This window comes from Coenobita brevimanus, chromosome 46 (genome assembly GCF_032717465.1).
Source record: "Coenobita brevimanus isolate Jiangsu-jjx chromosome 46, ASM3271746v2, whole genome shotgun sequence".
NCBI classification, from domain to species: Eukaryota; Metazoa; Arthropoda; class Malacostraca; order Decapoda; family Coenobitidae; genus Coenobita; species Coenobita brevimanus.
This window is the reverse complement of record NC_136999.1, coordinates 3335889-3357124: the sequence shown is the minus strand read 5'-3', so window position 1 is coordinate 3357124 and position 21236 is coordinate 3335889. Positions and strand designations below refer to the sequence as shown.

The window sequence follows — 21236 nt, the reverse complement described above, 5'->3', positions numbered from 1 at the left end:
GTACAGCATATTAGTTTGAGTGCAGCAATGGGTGCTTTTCAATAAATATTTTAAAATAAACTCTGACATTTTCCCCTTCAAGGCAATCATAATATAGGACATAAAGATAGATTAAAAACAAAGGAAAATTCAAACTATTCACTTACAGTAGTTCTTTTTTTAATCAATCATTCAAAACTCATTCAGACACACAAACTATCATATAATGAAATGGATATGGATATAACTAATGGCTACACAACACCCTTTCATCATCATACTGTTTACCTTGTGCACAAGGGTTGGGGGAAGATAATGATCTATAAATTTGGGAAAAAGAATTAGACACAATTTCTCTTTTTTAACAATAATATTCCACCTAAAAAGTATGACTACGTGGACTAAAACATTCGATAGAAAATCTTAAAATACTGATACGAATGCTAATCTGAAATCAGATCTAAAATAATTTGCAAGCATTCCAGCACAAGGTTAACACTGCAGCACTGCTGAGCACAGAATATCTGTAACAAAACACTAATATATTTAAAACAATTATAAGTACCAACCAGCCAATGGTTAACAAGTTTTGCAGTCCTTCCCTTCCTTCAAAAAGAGAATATACATATAAAGGGGATAATGATAACACTGCATACAAAAATTAGCATGCAACAAAGGGTGCATAACACAGAGATTATAAAAAAGATTACTTAAACAAATGTCAGTTTGGTGCGTGCCTGGTTCACCTGCCATACATTCAGCTCTTCATATTCTTCAATGCATTCATTCACCTGGAAATACAATGGAACAATATATTACTCAAATAAAATCATATAAGAGGGGATAATGAACATGATAAATATTTCCAACTAATTACTTACAAGACTTGTTACTACATAATTTTGTCAGGAGCTATTACTTGTGCCCCCCTCATGAAATGTTTCCACACTTGAAATCTTTTGTTTGCTGCTGAGAACCTGTGTTTGTAACTAAAGGAAATAATAAGAGTCCCCACTTAACATTTAAAATGCATGTGGACAAAGTTATTTAAAAATTACACCAGTGGATGAGTGTGTGAGAAAGAGAGGTATGGAAGTTGGTGAAGCTAGGGGACTGACGAGATCAAGCTGGCTTGATGAATGTTGTGAGAAGAAGTGCATGATCAGGGATTTGGCACCCCTTCTTAACATGACAGCATTTGGACTGACTCTATTGGACGCGTATACAGTATTATGTGAAGCTACAGAATGTGGTGAAAGTTTTGGCCGCATCAGATAAAGCCAGGATTCCAGGGACTTGACTGATGAGTGAATGGAAGTGTGGCCCATTGGAGTGGGCAAACTTGGGCTGTCCAGATGGTGCTATTCCTGATCCTGCCCTAGGGTGGGAAAGGACATCTGGATGATGATGATGATGATGATGATGATGATGATGACTATACTTCAGGGTGAAAAGTTATAAGCTAAAATAATCAAAGCACCTTATGGTACATCATTCACAACTTTAAGTGAAAAACATGCATATCCATTAGCAACTTATAATGATATTGTCTCATGTCAAACAATGTTTAATGAGGACTTCCCATTACAACAAACCAACTATTCAGTCAGTTTAGAATATGGAAGGTGGTAATGGGAAGACTGCAATCCTTACCTGGTCTGGCTTGTACCCCTTACTAGTACAACGCTCAATGATGTCTCCAAGCTTCACCACACGAGCATCACCAGCAACCTCACGTATGAGACTGAAGATCTTGTCAGTGACTGTCTGGGCTCTGTGAGCACAATAGGATATGTTCTCAAATATGGATGTTAAACACAGGGTGCATAATTTTCAGAATGGGAAACAAGTGTATACGGTACTTAAAATTCCTTTTAGAACCTTGGAAATATATTGAGAAATAACAAGGGACAAGATGGAGTTCAGCAAGGTACAGCAGTGTCAGGAGAGCTGAAAGATGAGCAAAAGATGGTAGAACTGAGTAGGGAAGAAAAGAATAGTAAGCAAAACATGAAAAATGGTACTGAAATATGAACAAAGCTGAAGAACTGTAAATTAAAATGCTGTACAAATTCCTCTGGAATGTACAACAGGGCAGGGGTGAGCATGTGTTAAACATAAGGTGTGAAATGTGAGGGGTATGTGCAACAAACTTAGACAGAATGAGGGCCAGCAGCTGAGTTAGGATATGGGTGAGTGAAAGTCAATTTATATTAGCCATCAGACAAAGCTATAATATTACCACCTGGCAAAAACTATAATATTGCCATGAGAGAAAAGATTTACAAGTGCCATATGGGGTTGAGTCGATAAGCAATTTTGCCGATTACCAATTAATCAGCAGTCAATAATCGGCCAATTATTAAGAAATTTTAGATCTGATTAATCTTCATGAAATTACTGGTTGCACAAAGTTAAATATATCACCCAAATGTTTACTGCCCAACAGCCATCTCCTGTACGGAAAACACGTAATTTTAATCATTTGCCACTCTTCTATAATCTAGTTTTGCTTTGTTGCAACATCTTGTTCTGTGCATCCTGGTTGTAATTTGTTAGAATTTGCCATTTTTCTTGTTCTTGTGGTGATCCTAGATGCTAATAGAAATGGTTGTGTACAGAAAATGTACTGATCTCTCAAGCTCTCAACTAACCTATTGTAAAAAAATAAATAAATAAATAAAAAAGCAGCTTCCTGTATTACCTCCCTCAGTGTGAGAGTTTTCCTAAGCTGTTTTCTGGATCCTACATTACTCCCATCTTGATGTGAAAAAGTCAGATGACAGTGGTGACGGTGAATACAATTATCTGACACATGCAGGATATTTCGTCCATCATCCAATCCTACATTGCCCCATGAGGAGTGTAGAAGCCCGGGGCTAGGCAGTTGGTCCCGACATTTAAGATGAGAGTGACCAGCCTCACACATCCCAGAGTGGCATTACATGTGCAATCAACCCCAACAACCCCTTGGATATAAACCTTCACTGGCTCAATCCGATTGGAGCGCAATAATCACCCACTAAACCACCAGGTGCCAAAATCTGGTTATATGGTTACCACCCAGAGTAGTAAATGGTTAAAAATTCTATCAGCTTTGAGAAAAGCTAAGATATCACAAAGGGTTAAAATAATGTTGGATGACTAATACCAACCTTCCTATTCTCTCATCACTGTGGTTGAGGGAATCTTTGCTCATCTCCATTAGCCGCATAGCCTCATTCACATCCTCCTTCTCAACCTGCAAGTCATTTTAAAGTAAGACAGATCATTGTAAAAATATTAGATTACAAAAATAATCATTATCATATGACTTACATAAGGCTAATAGTTTACAAATATCACAGTAAATATCATGCTAAAGGACAGGATATTAAAAGGGATATGACAAAGATATTTCTGAACATCTTGGAATTTTTATATTCATTATATATGCCATACTTTCTGGTTTAAATAAATCAATCTAAAATAAAAATTATGAATATACATGAACATATACTGTACAAAGGATAAATACCCATCATCATATATCAAAATGCAGAAATCATCAAATCATATACGTATATATCAGGGGCGGTCACCATCCACTTACACGAGGTAGTGCTGCTCTTGGGTGCCTGCCCTTTCCTCTCTTCCTTCTTTCCATCCTTCCTCTTCTGTCTTTCTTTCCTTCATTCTATCCTCTTCCATCTGTCTACGGATGACTCTACACTGAGTGAGAAGCCAAATAGTTTCCTGTACACCAGGAAACCATTTACTACACTGGGTAGTAACCATATAACCAAATTATGGTGCCTGGTGATTTAGTAGGCAATTATGGCACTCCAATCAGATTGAGCCGGTGCAGGTTTATATCCAAGGGATGGGCGGGTATTTTGCATACGTAATGCCAATCAGAGATGAGTAAGGCTGGTCACTCTCATCTTAAATGTCACGACCAATATGCCTAGTCCTGGGCTCCTACCCTCCTAATGGGGTAATACTGGATCAGATAATGAATGAATGAATATATCACTCACCACATCAAAAAGCCTGAGTCGTGCAAGGGCAGTGGAAAGACGGAGAACAGCCAGGAGTGTTCGGGCTGAGGTGAAGGTCATATCCTTGTTATTGCGAGCTTCCTTGCGCATTTCAACGTATGCAGACACAATATAGTCCGTCAGGTTCTCAGGGATTTTCGGTTGCTGGAATAAATTTTCACGTTTAATAATGATAAATTCTTTTCACCAGCTATGACTGACTTTACTTTCAATAAACTAAAATCAAACTGGCAAAGCTCTGCACTCTCAGGCTCATAAACAAAATCACTATGACAAAAACATAAAGAATATTCATCATGTTCAAAAAAGAAAGAAGTACAGCAGGGACAAATAAAGCAATACAGGTAATAGTAGATATTCCTCAGAATTCATATACATATTTTTTTTCTTTCTACTCCTTCCAGGAATGGAGGAGAAACAATACAACTCAAATTTCCAGCATGTCATAAAAGACGACTACAGAAATTAGGAGTAAAAAACTGGAACCCCGTGAGCTTCTTTGTATGAGTGCAGGAATGTGGCAAACCCACTGCCTCACTTTTATGTTGCAAGCAACTTTGTAGCTCCTATGGCAAAGGTGAGGGAGAGGAAGACTGTACATGGAGTTTAGTTTCTCATTAACTGCTCCCTAGAAATCACAGATATAAGCAGAATATCCCCATTCTATCTGAACATGGAAAATTTGGTCTGAGTGATAAGTACGAAAATATAATTCAAAATGGTTTTTCCCCTCCATGTACAATATTCTAATAATATTTGGCGGACGTATATGTGAAGCTACAGAACATGGTAAATTTTTTTGGTCTGTCTGATGGACCCAGGATTCCATGGGCTTGATGATGAGTGAATGGAAGCGTAGCCCATTGAATTGAGCAAACCTAGGCTGTCTGGACATTGCTACTCCTCACCCTGCCCTGGGGTGGGAAAGGATGTCTGATGATGATGATGATATGTAAGATGAAAATTAAATGCTTAGCAATAATGTTCAGTATTACTCTTTAATCCTTTTATATGTCCAGTTTCTGAATTAATGGTGGAAATTTCAATCCCTCCCTAATCCTCTGGAATTATTACTGGTTAGTCAAGCAAATCCAAGTATGTATTGTACTGTACTGACAATTCCAGGAAAGTATAACGGAATTCGTGACTGCAACTGTACATCTCATTGGAAACAATCTTTTTAACCAGAACAGTGCAATATAACAACTCATTACACATTACATACCTTTTTCTTGCACAGAGCAATGTAGCGCCTCATAAGCTTCATGTCAATTACAGTGAACTGGGTAGGAGGCTGGGCACAGTGTTGATGTACATAGGTGATGTGCTGGGCCAACCTACAAGTATATATAAAAAGAAATACAAGTTGACTCAACCAAACACTAAACTGTTTGAGCTTTCTTTTAGACACTGTTCCTGTGTACTGCTCCTTACAAACTTTTAAAACACTATCTTACTTTTCACCACTTTATTTATAGTTATTTAAATGGACAAACCCCCATAACATGAACAGCATTAAACTAAATCTTATATTTTCTCCACACAATTTTCTTAACCACTAAACTACACAATCATCAATATACACTAAAACTTCACTATAATAGACTAATTGAGCCCCAAGCCATTAAAAAAAAAAAAAAATCCAATAACAGCGACATCCGGACTTCCCCTTGCCAACCCCGACTTTTTCCGATATATATATCAGAATTTAGTCCGGATCGCACCAACGGTTTTTAAACTGTTTTCACAACCACTGCAGTACTGTACTGTATTATAAATTAACTACAAAAATCAAATAGTATAATATACATATACCCGGTATAATACTTTTTTTCCATCATTCTTTCCTCTTCCTTCTGCCTATGGGTGACTCTACACTGAGTGACAAGCCTAATGGTTTCCTATACACCAGGAAACCATTTACTATGCCTGGTGGTAACCATATAACCAAACTATGGAGCCTGGTGTTTTAGTGGGTAATTAAGGCGTTCCAATCAGGTTGAGCTTGTGCAGGTTTCCATATCCAAGGGGTGGTTGGGATTTACTGCTCACGTAATGCCACTCAAGGATGAATGAGGCTGGTCACTCTTATCTTAAACATCAGGACCAACTTGCCTAGCCCAGGACTCCTATGCTCATGGGGCAAAGCAGGATTAGATGATGATGATGATGAATACTGTACTGTACACTAATAAACATGTCTTTTATTTAACTTACTGTGGTAAACATAGCTGAAGTGGTCAAGCAGTCCGGGCTGCTTCTGGCTTTATCAGACTTTTTCTGATTTATAAGAATTTGGTCCGGTAGCTCCTTGATTCTGATAAAAGCGAATTCTGGTCTATTGAAGTCCATTATATCAAGGTTTTACTGTACTGTAAACTGTATATTAAACCTGAATAAAATCTACTAGGTACTCTGTGCGTCTTTACATCAATGTAATACTGTACAGCTCCTGAATATATAATTCTCCATTTCATAAACTATTCTCCCACAATGCTACAAGCTACGTTTATAGAACAGCATATTACATATTACTGTAATTTAAAGTTTCATTGCAACCTATTAAGCCAATATGCCAACAGACGTGTTGCCGGTTCTGGGTTAACATGACCGGTGCAATCTGCCATGTACTTAAAAACTTACAGTATATGTATCTTTAATTTATCATTTGCACTGAACAAGATGTGACAACTTTAATTCTTTGTGGCTGGAGGGAAGTAGCCGCCATGTTGGCGATGACGTCAGCATTCATACTGCAGACGACGCTCCAATCCATCACACAATACTCTACCAGTAAGAGATAATAGTTGTACCTACATGGCCACCGTAGATCCAAACTACCCCCTTCAGGTATGTTGTGAAGGAATAATTTTCATGGTGTAAATGGATGGTACCTGTTAGGTAAGTAAACTGTGGTGAAATCAACCAGAAGTAGCTTACAGCTACACCACTGCCGAGCGGTGCTCGTACATCATGAAGTGGAAAGTATTAAATGTATGCCGTACAGTATCAGTTGTATGAGTTTATAATGGTATTATGCTCATGAATATTTAATATTTGACCTCTTCATTATTAGTTTTCTGAAAAAACAGTTTCACTGACTCTGAACTACGATACTTCAGAGGAGTGTGACAAAATACCGAATTGGTGGTCATTTACCGAATCAATGCCGAATTGGCAATTTTTAATTGGTAAGTGTTATAGATTTTATCGCTACAGAGGTTCATACTCACCTAATTATCTGAAATCCAGTCAAATTTTTGTATTTTATTTTACCTTTTAATAAATCCGGATTCGCAGCGAAAACGCTCTAAAATCGGCAGAAACGTTTCTCTTTTAGCTCAACGGCTTGCCTTGGCAGGCTTCTGCTTTGTATAAATATTAATTTAACATACAAATGCACTTACTTGCGCTTTAAATCAGTGTCTGTGCAAAATAGAAGTCTGTCAAGGCATGTTGACGATCTGAAGTAGAAATACCCACTAACCTTAGCACGTTTTCACTCTAACTCCTAATATTCTATTAACAGTTAAATTATGCAGTTTTTTGACCGAATTTCAGATAATTAAGCGTGTATGAACCTACATGGTGAAGAATATAATATTTCCACAACAGTAAAGATTGCATTCCAGCACTGGCAACTTCCGACGAGCAGCCAGCCACCACTGCTTTTGTTTATTGTAACTAGCTAGTATACAAAGGAAAAATTTCCCCACTGTGCTTTTGTCAGTGCACTTACACATTAGAACAAAACATTAGCAATTATTCCTCTTGTAACTGGACATTCTTTGAGGTCAGAAATATACACATTGTATGCTGGATAAACGTAAACAATGCAGACTATGCTGCCTCAGTGCAAGTAGTGACGTCACGACCAATCACGTGATTTTTTGGCTACTTTATCTATTATTTTTTCATGTTTCTGCACATTTTTCGGGGGGAAATAATGGTTGACATAGTTATTTTCTGCGTATTTTTTACACATACAAGTATACTTCAAAAAAAAATTTACCAGAAACTCGCCTATTTCTCACCAAACTCATAAGGCATGGACTGCAGAAATAGCTGTAATCCTTTGGAAAATATTTCTGATTTAAACTGAAGACTCCTGCATCAGCATTTACCTCAGATCATTTTCTCTGTCAGGTCTGTCTTGGATCAGCCACAGTAGGTCAAAACGTGACAGTAGGGCAGCTGGGAGTTGGATGTTCTGCTCCACTGACTTCTTGGGGTTGTAGCGGCCATACGCAGGGTTAGCTGCGGCAAGGATGCTCACCCGAGCATTCAAACTTGTCATGATTCCTGCCTGAAAGTGTGTTCAAAGTAACAAAGGTCAATGTATCATTTACTTTGAATTTCTCTAATCTAAAAATAGTTGACATAAACTCTTCTTCCAGCTAAGTTTCTCATTACTTTATGCTATCAAAATAGTTTTTCAGTTACCTCTAGCTATGTAAATAGTCATTTGAAGATATTCCCCTCCCCAGTGCCTGAACATCACTCAACCCCGTCATCATAGGTGATCACTCCCCCCCCCCACAAGGAAGAAGGAACCAAAGGCCAGGAGCCCACAACCTGTTCCTTCCAAGAAAAAAACACAAATAATACAAAAGAGAGCCAAATTCAAGATCCATTTACCACTTCGTACACTTTAATTAACCCCTTTTCTTGCCCAGTGATGTTCCTAGAGATTGTATGTGTACTACAATGAATGTTATGAACTTATGAAGGTGGCAGTAAAAATTTTTCAATGAGACTATATGGGGGACTTTGGGAAAATTTTGCAATTTCATCATACCAATTACCAATAATATAATATGGGCTTCAATGGAGCAGTTTGCATGATTCGATTTGCACAGTAAAATTCCTGGATACATTAGATGTGCAAATTGAGGGCTTACTATACTTCCCAACACTTGCTGGAAGCTGCTGGGAAAAATGGAATTTTAGATAAGTAATACAATTTGTAACAATATATGAGCAAATTTGAAGGAGGGAGGAGGCAAGGTAGGCCAAGGGGTGGAGGGATATGGTGGATGAGTGTGTGAGGAAGTAAGGTATGGAAGTCAGTGAGGTTAGGGGACTAACAAGATATTGAGCTGGCAGGATGAATGTTGTGAGAAGTGCATGATCAGGGATTTGGCACCCCTTATAACATGACAGATTGACTCTATCGGATATGTTTATGTGAAGCTACAAAATGTGGTGAAAGTTGTTTGGCATATCAGATAGAGCCAGGATTCCAGAGGCTTGAATGATGAGTGAATAGATGCATGGCCCATTGGACTGGGCAAACTTGGGCTGTCTGGACATTGCTACTCCTTACCCAGCCCTGGGGTGGGAAAGGAGGTCCGGATGATGATGATGATATGAGTCTTTGCTGGACTTGGACTCTATATACCGTACTGTCATTTAGAGAAAAAATCACCAAGAGACTGTAGTTGTGGCTGAATGTTTCCTGCCAAAGAGTCATGATAGTATGGCTAGTTACCAAGCTTGTAGCCACATGTCACTCTCATGGTAGTACTGTACCTCTCAGGGTCAAGGAGAGTATAATCACTATATAACCAAACACAGCTGAGAGAAACCTTTAGCAGTTTTTTTTTCAAGTTTTACGCCGTGTCCCCCTTTTTTTGATAAAGGCTAAGGCATTGCCCCTGGGTAGACGACTTTGCTTTTGGAGTGCATTGCACTTTATGACCGGATGCCCTTCCTGATGTCTACCAATGGCCCTTGGGTGGACTCGAACCTCCAACCCTTCAGTCACAGCATTCTAACCCACTGAGCCACAGCTGCTACAACCAGCTAGGTGACAGGAGAGTGCTACCTCTCCTAGCAAGGCAAATTACCCCAGCGAAGCGCGAACTCACGGCTCTTTGGTCTCGAGTCAGGCACTCTACCACTGAGCTGCCATGCCCCCATTAAAGTGGTTTAAAAACTGAACTGACAAACACAATGCCCCCATTACAACTACCCATACAACTGAGACATTAATCTCACACCATCACTTTACTCTAATCTACATTTAATTTCAAACCATGTTGCTCACATGCATCTGCAGACCTATTAACAAGTTTGCAAAAATCCTGTTCATTATTAGCAATCAATGCAACAGCATCTTCATACATCAGATCTGAGATATTCTGCTCATCTGGATACTAATGTTAATGAGTAAAACATCACTGGAAAATTAACATCTGTGAATAAACTGGATGAATTTAAAAAACAAATGAAAATACTACACTGGGTGGTAACCATATAACCAAATTATGGCACACAGTGGTTTAGTGGGTACTGTAATTAAGGCGCTCCAATCAGACTGAGCCTGTGCAGGTTTATATCCAAAGGGTGGTTGGGGTTTATTGCTCACAAAATGCCACTCAGGGATGAGTGATGCTGGTCACTCTCATCTTAAATGTCAGGACCAACTTGCCTAGTCCCGGGCTCCTATGCTCCTCATGGGGCAACACAGAACACAGGATTAGATGATGAAAATACTCCATCACGGCAACTGAAACAGTCAGTGGTCTAAAAATAAAACTAGATAAAATTAAGCTACCGTACCTTAGCAATTGAAATAGTCTGTTGTTCCATGACTTCATGGATAGCAGTGCGGTCAGCATCAGCCATCTTGTCAAATTCGTCAATACAGCAAATACCTTGGTCAGCCAAAACCAGTGAACCACCCTCCAGGGTCATCTCACCAGTCAGTGGGTCCTTCATAACAGCTGCAGTGAGACCCACACCACTGGAGCCTCTGCCAGTGGTGTACTGGCTGCGGGGTGCCAGACGATCAATGTATGAGAGAAGCTGGGATTTGGCCACACCAGGGTCACCCATGAGGCAAATGTTAATGCTGCCACGGATCTTCATGCCACTGGGGTTGCAGTCCACACCTCCCACCAGCAACAGGAGCAGTGCCTTTTTCACATCCTCGTGCCCATAGATCTCAGGTGCGATGGAAGTGGCCAGCTTATCATAGAAGTCCTCCTCGGCAATCTGCTTGATCTCTGCTTCAGTAATTTCCTCTACTCCCAGCTCATCATCTTCGGTTTTGTTCATCTTGATGATTCTCTGATGAATTATGGTACTGTATATACTGCTCTTCTCTTACAATGTACTGCAATATACACTTATTTAATAATCCTCTACTGTTCATAGTATTACTCACACTATTTTATATTCAATTTCTTAAATTATGAAACAAAAATTAACAAAAATGCGCTACAATACACAGATTTTATTATAAAATTATACAGATCAAAACACTTCATACTCATCCTCTGGAATTTTAACATAAACAGACTGAAATGAATACATGTCATACTACATCATGTACAGTTACTTGTGAAAAATATACATTGATATATAATATAATCCAGTAATCTAAAAGCCTTGGACAGCTTGAAAATTCACTTGCTAAAACTAGTACTGTGTTAAGACTTACATGAGCATCCAGGAATGTGTCTGACAGAAGACCCTGCATCATGGCACGGTAGCCATGGCGAAGGAGTGGCATGAAGACACCAGTGAGTGCCACGTGGTCTCCTGGTTGGCACTGTCTTGTCTGCTCACCACGGCACATTACAGTCAATGACCTCGGGATGTTGCCCACTGGGACCTGGTAGTTACAGGACACTATAAATACTTTTTCAGTCACCGGCATCCCGTTCCTATTTCTCCCTTATTCATGAGTTTTCTTTCTTTGTTTCCTGTATCCTGCTCCAAGAAAGAAAGAGAGAAATAGAGAGAGAGAGAGAGAGGGGGAGGGGGTAAATAGCAACTCTCTACACCATGTTTATGATCAAAACTTAAAATTAATACTATACTGGCACTCCTTCACTCCAGGGACATTTAATTTTATTCTCGCTATTTTCAAGCAACTTTCTTCAACTTAAGAAAGACTTTTCAAACTGGAGGAGTTCAATACTAGCCTTATTAACTCCTTCAATACATGGATTCCCTAAAATGAAGAAAGTCATTCAAAATTAGTATAAAGAACGAAATATGGCTACATGATTAGTAACAAGCCATAAAATCAAGCAGCTTCAACAGGATTCTCATCCACAATTATACTGAATCAAATGTCAACCTAAGGCTCTCACACTATCACAAATATTACAATCCATCGCTGTAACGTGGTCAGTTCAAGTACTGGAGATCCTTAATATGAAACTGAATGATGAAAATCTCAATTATATAATATGCCAAACTGGTTACTTATTATCATCCTGATCTCATTTCCCCACCTACATATCAGATGAGGTAGTGTACAAAAACCAAGAACAGTGAAAATATAAAAACAAGACTATCAAAAGCATGTCTCGTGAAATGGGGCATACACATATAATATTCACATATTACTGAGGCCCCAACAATCATGACTCTATAACCAGGAACAAAATAATACAGGATCAAAAGCAAGTAACCATGACAAACCATGACAAAGTTCTGGATGAAAGTTTCCAAGACAAGCATGTTGTAGGCATTATTGCGTGTCATTCACTGCTTGCTGAGGCAAAACATGATGCTCATGTGTTTGAAACATTTATTATGAATGGCTGTGAGAGCCAGGTAAAGTTATGGAACTGGTGAGAGAGTTCAAATACTTGCGTACAGTGATAGAAAAGAGTGGAAAATATGCAAAAGAAGTTGACAGTAGAGTGACACAAGGAAGGAAAGTAGTTGGTGCAATGAGGGTCTCAATAAGAAACAGAAGCTTGAGTGTTGCAGCTGCACGAGGCTTACATGAAAGAGTGTTAGTGCCAACTTTAACATATGGATGTGAGACTATGGTGTGGCATGAAAATGAAAAGTCATGAGTAAGTGCAGTGGAGATGGGACTGCTGAGGAATGTATGTGGGGTACAGAGAGTGGATGGGATACAGAATAATGTGATTCATCAAAGATGTGGAGTGAGCAAGCCTGTGGACATCAGAAATGAAGAGAGTGTACTGAGATTGTATGGTCATGTGGAGGGAATGGATAACAACAGAGTGGTGAAAAAGGTATATCTGAGCAAATCTGAAGAAGGAAGGTGGTGAGGCAGGCCAAGGAGAAGGTGCAAGGATATGGTGGATGAGTGTGTGAGGAAGAGAGGTATGGAAGTCAGTGAGGTTAGGGGACTGACAAGAGATCGTGCTGGCTGGATGAATGTTGTGTGAAGAAGAGCATGATCAGGGATTTGGCACCCCTCCTTAATGTGACAGAGTGTCCAGACTGACTCTATCGGATACGTTTATGTGAAGCTACAGAATGTGGTGAATGTTTTTGGTATATCAGATAGAGTCAGGATTCCAGAGGCTTGAATGATGAGAGAATAGAAGTGTGGCCCATTGGACTGGGCACATTTAGGCTGTCTGGATGTTGATACTCCTCACCCTGCCCTAAGGTAAGAAAGGAGGACCTGATGATGATGATTAATATTACACTCAATTAGGTGGCAACACTGCTTGAGAAAGATGTTGGTGACTGTACCTATGTTGTTTGCCTAATTAAGAGAGAGCCAAAGCAGTGGTGGAGAAGCCATTTTTCATCATAGGCAAATTTTCTTTTGTTAACCACTTTGCCAATTTATTGTCATAGCTCAGATCAATCAGGCATAAACCTCTTCCCAATATTACCTGATCTGAATGCTCCTGAACTTTAAGCTCCTGAAACTTAATGAATTTTGAGCCACGTGTCTGGAGGTACAGACGGCCACCAGACTTGTTGACACGGCAGTCCTCACTTGGGCACAGTAGTTGAGGCATGAAGCTTGATGACTGAATCTGGACACAGATAATTACTACATTAATCACACATGAACAAATATGGTAAGTAAATGTCAACTAACAGTCTAAATGGTAAAGTGTACTATCATATCAAATGCAGTATGTAAAAAATTACCAGGCCAAGATGCTGACAGGTTGCTACATTTTGAGCAAATTCATTTCACCATCTCACTGTGGTGCCTTAATACCTTCAGTCTCATTCTTATATTATTCTTGATATTTTCAGGGGATTTTGCTTCACTTAGGAGAGATTTATATCCTTCATCTACAACTTTCTAAGAGAGGTCCTTCCTAAGCTCAATAAAATGGGCATCAAGTAGCAAGAGTATCAACAGTCATCATCATTATACTGTTCATGTTGTGTACTAAAATATGTTACATGGCTGAAGAGGTTAACCGCATATCACTATCACAGATTACGGCGATTTATGTATATATATAAAAACTGCAATGTAATTGGGTAGAATACACATACTTACAGGCTGATATGTCTCAGCACCACATTGGTCACAGGTGTATGTGGCCACCTGCATCATGGGCTTCACTTCTGTGCACCTGGTCACAATCCCTCGTACCAACACCAGCTTGCCAATATGAGTGGCTTTGACATTACGAATGGCAAGAGGCTTCTGGGCAGATGGAGCCTTGAAATACACCTCACTGAAATGCATTATAATAAATTATCATTTCCCAAAATTATTGAGAAAATCTGGGGTAAAAAAAAATTACATTGAAAAATATGCAGCTACACACATGAACATTCATCATATGTTTTATTTTTGAAAGCCTTGACATTGCATGCAAGTGTACAACTTTTTTCAAGGGGATAGCAATGACAGTTAACCTTATGCTACGTAGCTCCAGTACCAACAGTGTGCCACCACCAAGTATCCAAATTTCCTTGTATATTTATATGTGGTTGACGCATAAAATCAGCTCTGGTTGATGAATAAGATGTTATATGCAAAAGCCCTGAATGCCTTAAAAAACTGTTATTCCTTACATTCTCCACATTATCTATGGTTTTATGTGTTAAAATACTGATTCCCATCAAAATCTCTGTCACTGCTTACAATCTCCTCATCAGCTCAGGCGGATATCTATTTTGTACATCTCTGTTTTCTCCTGGCTGCCGGAGTCGCTGCTCCATCATCAACCGGTGCTCAATGTATACATCAAGGGCATCTCTTGCAACAGTCTGCAACAAAATATATCTCATCAAACATTTTAATTACAGAAAAAGTTTAACATATAACAGGCTACTACATCAATAATTGTAACATACATAGAGGTAAATGACAGTGAATTATTTTTGCTGCACTGAATACTATGTCCTTTGAGTGATTCAATGACAATCTCCTATAAACTACACAGTAATTTTTTATTAATTCCACTTTATATTGACAATGCAAACACCTGATATTGTTGTCTCAGGTGCTCTTGTACCTTTAAAAATATTATTATTATTAAAACAAATAAGCTATAACATTACCCTTGCAACATTACTCGTAGACACACCACTGAATATTTTGTGTATCAATAATATAATATTTTCATAACAGAAATCTATCTATAGCCAGATGTCTTAATCCCATATGGAGTGGCCACACACAAATCGCCTCCAAATAAATTCCATCTTCCATTTGTATGGAGAGTTGACACTCTATGTATCAATATACAGCTTAACACTGAACAAACAATCAGAGGATTAAGAAGTAAAAATCAGAAGAATGCATCTTTGTAAATCCCAAAGCAAGTGATGGGACAACAAATTCATCATATACAGTACAGTATACATTATACTAGTAATTCACTTAGCCTGCCAGATTCAGAGGAAAAATATAAACATATATATCCAATGAAAGACAAGTAAGAATCTATGTATGGGACAGCATGCTACCTCTCTCTGTTTGTAGTCGGGCAGCAATTCACGTACAGCATCGCCGAAAAGGTTAATGTAGCGGCGGGTATTCTGGATCATCGCCTCTGCCATGTCTGGATCAAACTCCGCTAGAATAATAGTTGAAAATTGCAGTACCATGATAAATATTAATCAGAATATACACACCTAAACATCAATACCCTGTCACAAAAAATATCATTTAATATCCCTAAAACTAAAAACAATGGTTTATTTATTCTTCATCTGAAAGTAAAAAATAAGTCAGTCCTGCTCTACCTCAGAGGTTAGATCCCTGAATACTCCTGTGTTACGGCAAGTGAAGGGCTCATGGAAAATACGGACAATGGATTCAGTGGTCAGTAGAAGCAGATATAAAAACTTAAACATTTTGTGAGATAGTAATCATGCCTGCATGGGCCACCCTCCTCCTTTTATCTGCCTGTTCTTATCACTGCAAAATTAGTAATTAATTATATCTAAATAGATGCTTTACGACAACTCTCATTCATTCAATTCCCCATCTAATCCTGTGTTGCCCCATGAGGAGCGAAGGAGTCCAGAGCTTGGAAAGGTCCTGACATTTAAGATGAGAGTGACCAGCCTAACTTATCCCTGAGTGACATTACATGAGCAATAAACCCCAACCACTCCTTGGATATAAACCTGCACCAGCTCAATCTGACTGGAGTGCCTTAATTATCCACTAAACCAACAGGTGCAATAATTTGGTTACCAGGTATATGGTTACCACATAGCATAGTATATGGTTTCCTGGTGTACAGGGACCATTTGGCTTTTCACTCAGTGTAGTCATCCGTAGACAGAAGGAAGAGGATATAAGATCATATTTTCTTACGTACTGCATGAGGACTCAGCTGATGTGGCAACCCAGTACAGTATGAATACTTGCATAAAATTCTAAGAATAAATGTGACATAATACTGTACCCCGTTAAGAATAAAAACTACACTAGACATACCAACATCATCAATCTCAATGGTTAGGTTGACTTGCTCTCGGTGGGCAACATTAACCAACTGGGATGCATACTTGAAGAACTTCCGTCCATCATCATCTACAGTGTGAAACTCTGCCAGGAACCTCTTGATGGCCTCTGTCAGAAAAGTATGATAGTTAAGAGGTACCGGTACCTGTAGGCACTTTAAATATATATTACCATACTGTATTTGCTAAATCCTCCTTCCAGCTGATCAGAGCCTTTGGCATCTGCCAAGATAATAAATGTGACGTCCTCTCCACAGGTAAAGTAAATTTTCACTAAGCAAATTCCATATGTTGCAATGTACTGTAACACACAGAGCAGTTAACCATTTGGGAAAAAGGGAGAAGGGAGACAATGTGCTATCCAAAAGAGTATCTGCCACTTGCGTGTATTAAACAAAATTACAAGTGAGGTACATATTCCTAGCCAAAATTGTACAATCCCTAACATCTTGAAACTAAATGCTTCTGTCCCAATCATTCCACAACTCTCTCAAAATCTCACACTGAAGACTTTTAAAGACATGAAGTCCTGATTTCCTTCAGCAGATAGTCCACTTGTGCATATGGTATGTGGTGGTCACTAATAATTCTATTTCAGCTACTGCTGTTGTTGCTGCTCTACACCAGTCTGTCAGGCAGAGCACCTTCATTGACCAACCTAGCCAAGGTTGGAACAGGGTTCTTATAAATGGCAGTGCAGGGAAAATGGAGGGAGCATCATGCCCAAGAGGATAAGCTGTGCATAGGAGATACAGTATATACAGTATACATAGTAGATTCCCAGGCGGTCACCCATCCAAGTACTAACCAGACCCAAGCAACGTTGGGTCTGGTTAGTACTTGGATGGGTGACCGCCTGGGAACACCAGATGCTGTTGGCATCCCTACGTGTCAAGTGGGGTTGGTGGAGGATTAGTGCCCCTCCCTGTAAAACAATTAACTCTAAGCCCTTGGCCACCCCGTGTGGGATACATGGCGTCTGGCAATGAATGAATGAATGAAGATTCAGCCTGGACTTTGACTAAATGGTAAATGTGGTTGAGTTTCCCCAGCTGGGAGTGTAGTGAAAGGCCAGCTACTGGGTCTTGGCCCCATGACACTTCTATGGTACTGCCTCCCAGAATGATGGCAACCATCCACCTATTACCTTTGCTGTGGGCTAATGGGTGCTTCACCTCACTCAAGGGTGACCCAGGACTATGCAGCGCAGGGACGTCCACTTGCCCTGGGTCGGACACATGCTCCAACTGCATGCCCCATTTCTATTACTGTATTACTCCGTATTACACTACATTCCAAATAAATTTTCTTGGACTTAGAAAGTAAGTTCCCCCCTAGACATATTATGCTACTGCCAATGTCCCATGTAGTACACCCACTTCTGACTGCAAGGCTTAATCTAACATAAAAAGAAGATACTATACAGCATACTAACAGTTTTCATTTCTGAACTTCAGTACATCACCATAATATGCACCCATAACATGCTTAGCCTGATCCAACCTCAAGCTTACCTAAAAAAAAAAAAAAAAAAAATGAATTGGATGACAACAAATCAACAATACAGTACAGTAATACAATACCCACCATTTGCAACAGCATACAGTTATAACACTTCACATACAATAACAAAAACTCCTTCTGCCAGAAAACTTAATCTACCGTACACTTCCATTTTTGCTGCCACCAAATGATTTTATTCGGTACGGTTCTATGCAGAATTTTCACACACGAGGGGTTGGACACAGCCCTTCACTGCTAGCCCAATAAAATAATCGAGTGGTAGATTCATTAAAACAAAAAATTATGTACACAATCAGGGCACAGTGGTCAAACAACATTCCAATCTTAAGCACTAACCACCCAGTAACTCTTAATTCTTCATTACTGTACCTCATCAGGAACACAGGGGCCCAAGGCTAGGTTACTTAATCCTGACAATTACAGCAAGAAAGTCCAAACACTTACCCAAATGGAGTTATGTAAGCAATAAACTCAACATACCCCTCAATGGTCGGAGTGCCTGAAGTAATTAGGCATCCAATCTCAAACACACACTAAAAGATACTTGAAGTGACATTCCTGAGCACATTAACCCTTTAATACCATGAAACGTTAAAAATTGTATTCCTGTTATCCCCTGACAACTTAATGTAATTTTACAGACTCATATCTTCATTAACCCCTTCAGTACTTAAGGATTCTTCCTAAGATGAACAAAATTGTGTGGTAGGGGTAAAAGGAGGGTTGTTAGATTTTCAGTGTCAGAATACAGGATACCATGTTTTGTGGAGGGATGGAGTTGAGAGGTACACAGTAGTATATGAAGGAGGGGGGAGTGAGTTGGGGGGAGGGCAGTCAAATGATGGATGACAGAGCAACTTGAGGCATTTTGTCTGCAGCCACCCTTTGCGGGATAAGGACGTCAGGCTATAGATAGATGTTTTGTGTGTGTGGGGAGGGGTAGATGAGATGCATAAGATAAACCTAATCTCTTAACTACAAGGAGTCAATTCTAACATACAGTAAGTTTCTGACAAGTGACAATGAGCCCACTGTGCCCGGGGAAGTCTTTTTCACTTTTTTCTTGCTATCTATTCAGTTTACAAATACTGTATTGTACTTCCAAACTGGATATGTTCGATATTGCAATAATAATTGACCCCTTCAAGACAAGAGGACTATCCTAAGCTGAACGAAATTGCATGGCAGCAGAATGAAGTAGAAAGGACATCACGAGATTCAAGGGATATAAAACAAACAGTGCGATAAAATACCGAATCAGTAGTCATTTACTGAATCAGCACTTTTAACAGCAAAATATTACATTTTTCTTACCATATAGGTTCATACACATAATCATCTAAAATCCAGTCAAAAAGTTGTGCTTAATATAACTACTGATAAAAAATCAGGTTTCACATCTAAAACATGCACATTTAGTGGGTACTTCCCCTTTGGATCGTCAGCATGCCTTGACAGACATTGCATAAATATTGATTTAAAGTGCAAATAAATGTATTTGCATTGTGAATCATTATTTATACAAAACAGAAGTTTGTCAAGGCAAGTTATCAAGCTAGAGGCGAAACACTTCCGCTAACTTTAGTACAGTAAGTTTTCACTCTGAATCCTGATTTTTCACTAACAGTTTAATCAAACAAAAAAGTCTGACAGAATTTTAGATAATCAGGTGTGTATGAATCTATATGGCCATAAAAATTATAATACTGTACTTTGATTTTGTACAACCATGGAATCTTGAGAATTTTGGATATGCAATCGATGTCATAACCCTAAACACTTTTCTTTTTTCTTTTAAATGAGTAGTAGATTACAACATTATGATTTACAACCAACTACTGCTTGGACTGGTTAAATTTCAACCATTACAGCACAGCATGTAGTGCTTGCAGATTACAATAATATGAATTACCTTATGTGTAATATGGCTAACATCAAAAAATGTCTGGGACAGGGCTAAATTAGGTTAGGCTGCTGGGAAAGGTTCGGCTGAAATTACCCTATTTTTTTCCAGTATTCTTCAATGCAGATTACCGGTACTCTGAATCATCTTCAGCGGTTATTTCCACGGAATGACAAGGATACTTGACATGGGATGGGGTATGGATTTTGGAAAACTGAGTGATATCTGATACCGTACATAAGAATGAAGATTAATATCACTCAAAACAATGAAAAACATTAGAAATACTCTATATAAAAGCAAGAATTTACAGCTGAAAGTACAAATATTGATAGGTTACATATTATGCCACCCCTATAAAACACAACTCAGCATGTAATGTTGCACAGAACAACTTTCTCCCCACACAGTACTGAATTGTGCATTTCTTATTATATGTGGGAGTAAATATATAACTCCCTCAGAACCAATACACAAACCCAACTCGAAAATAATAAAGCATTTGTGTCCTGCATAAACAAAAACCCCCACGACCCGTCACCATCACTTGTCACTCTAATAATCAGTGACCAACCTCACAAAGTAACGATATTACAACATTCTACAACCAGGAAATGCACGTGTATATATATGCAACTGGGATCTTCAAAAGGTGCATGAATAACATTGGGTATTACAAGTATCAAACCACGTAATCTTGCAAGGGATGCCCTCTGAAATTGGAAGGTTTGAGCACATCATAAGGGTCAATATATACAATTAATCGTTTACCCACACAAACTCACCCTTTTCCTGTTCATAATCACGAGCTTTGGCCGCCATCCTCTAGCTGTGATCAAATGTATTGAGTTTTTCTTAGGAATTTAATGCTCTCCACTGCTTTGTTATGATGTCGTCCCGCTTCTTCACTTTTGGCGCGAATAAGAGCATTTGTCCATAATCGTAAAGTTACCAGAATGAAGCGCACGAATTTGTTTATTTATCTATGTATTTTAATGCGTGTATAATATTATGAAGGTACCGACTGGAGTGTTTTTCCTTGCATAATTGGGATACTTTTATTTCACTTAGTTTCGAATTTCACATACAAGGTTACGGTGTTCAATGTC

General features: G+C 38.9%; 1 protein-coding gene across 1 annotated transcript; it reads right to left on the bottom strand.

Annotated features, from left to right (window-relative positions):
• Positions 1-277: 277 nt before the first annotated feature.
• Mcm7 (minichromosome maintenance 7) lies at positions 278-21029 on the bottom strand. The gene is made up of 14 exons (XM_080271434.1): positions 20913-21029; positions 16675-16809; positions 15693-15802; positions 14866-14990; positions 14272-14452; positions 13643-13789; positions 11467-11640; positions 10584-11093; positions 8144-8325; positions 5245-5356; positions 3999-4163; positions 3135-3220; positions 1633-1753; positions 278-770 (listed from the first exon to the last, which is right to left on the bottom strand). The coding sequence occupies exons 1-14, from the start codon at positions 20947-20949 to the stop codon at positions 690-692; spliced, it is 2166 nt and encodes a 721-aa protein (XP_080127560.1). The 5' UTR covers positions 20950-21029; the 3' UTR covers positions 278-689.
• Positions 21030-21236: the final 207 nt, after the last annotated feature.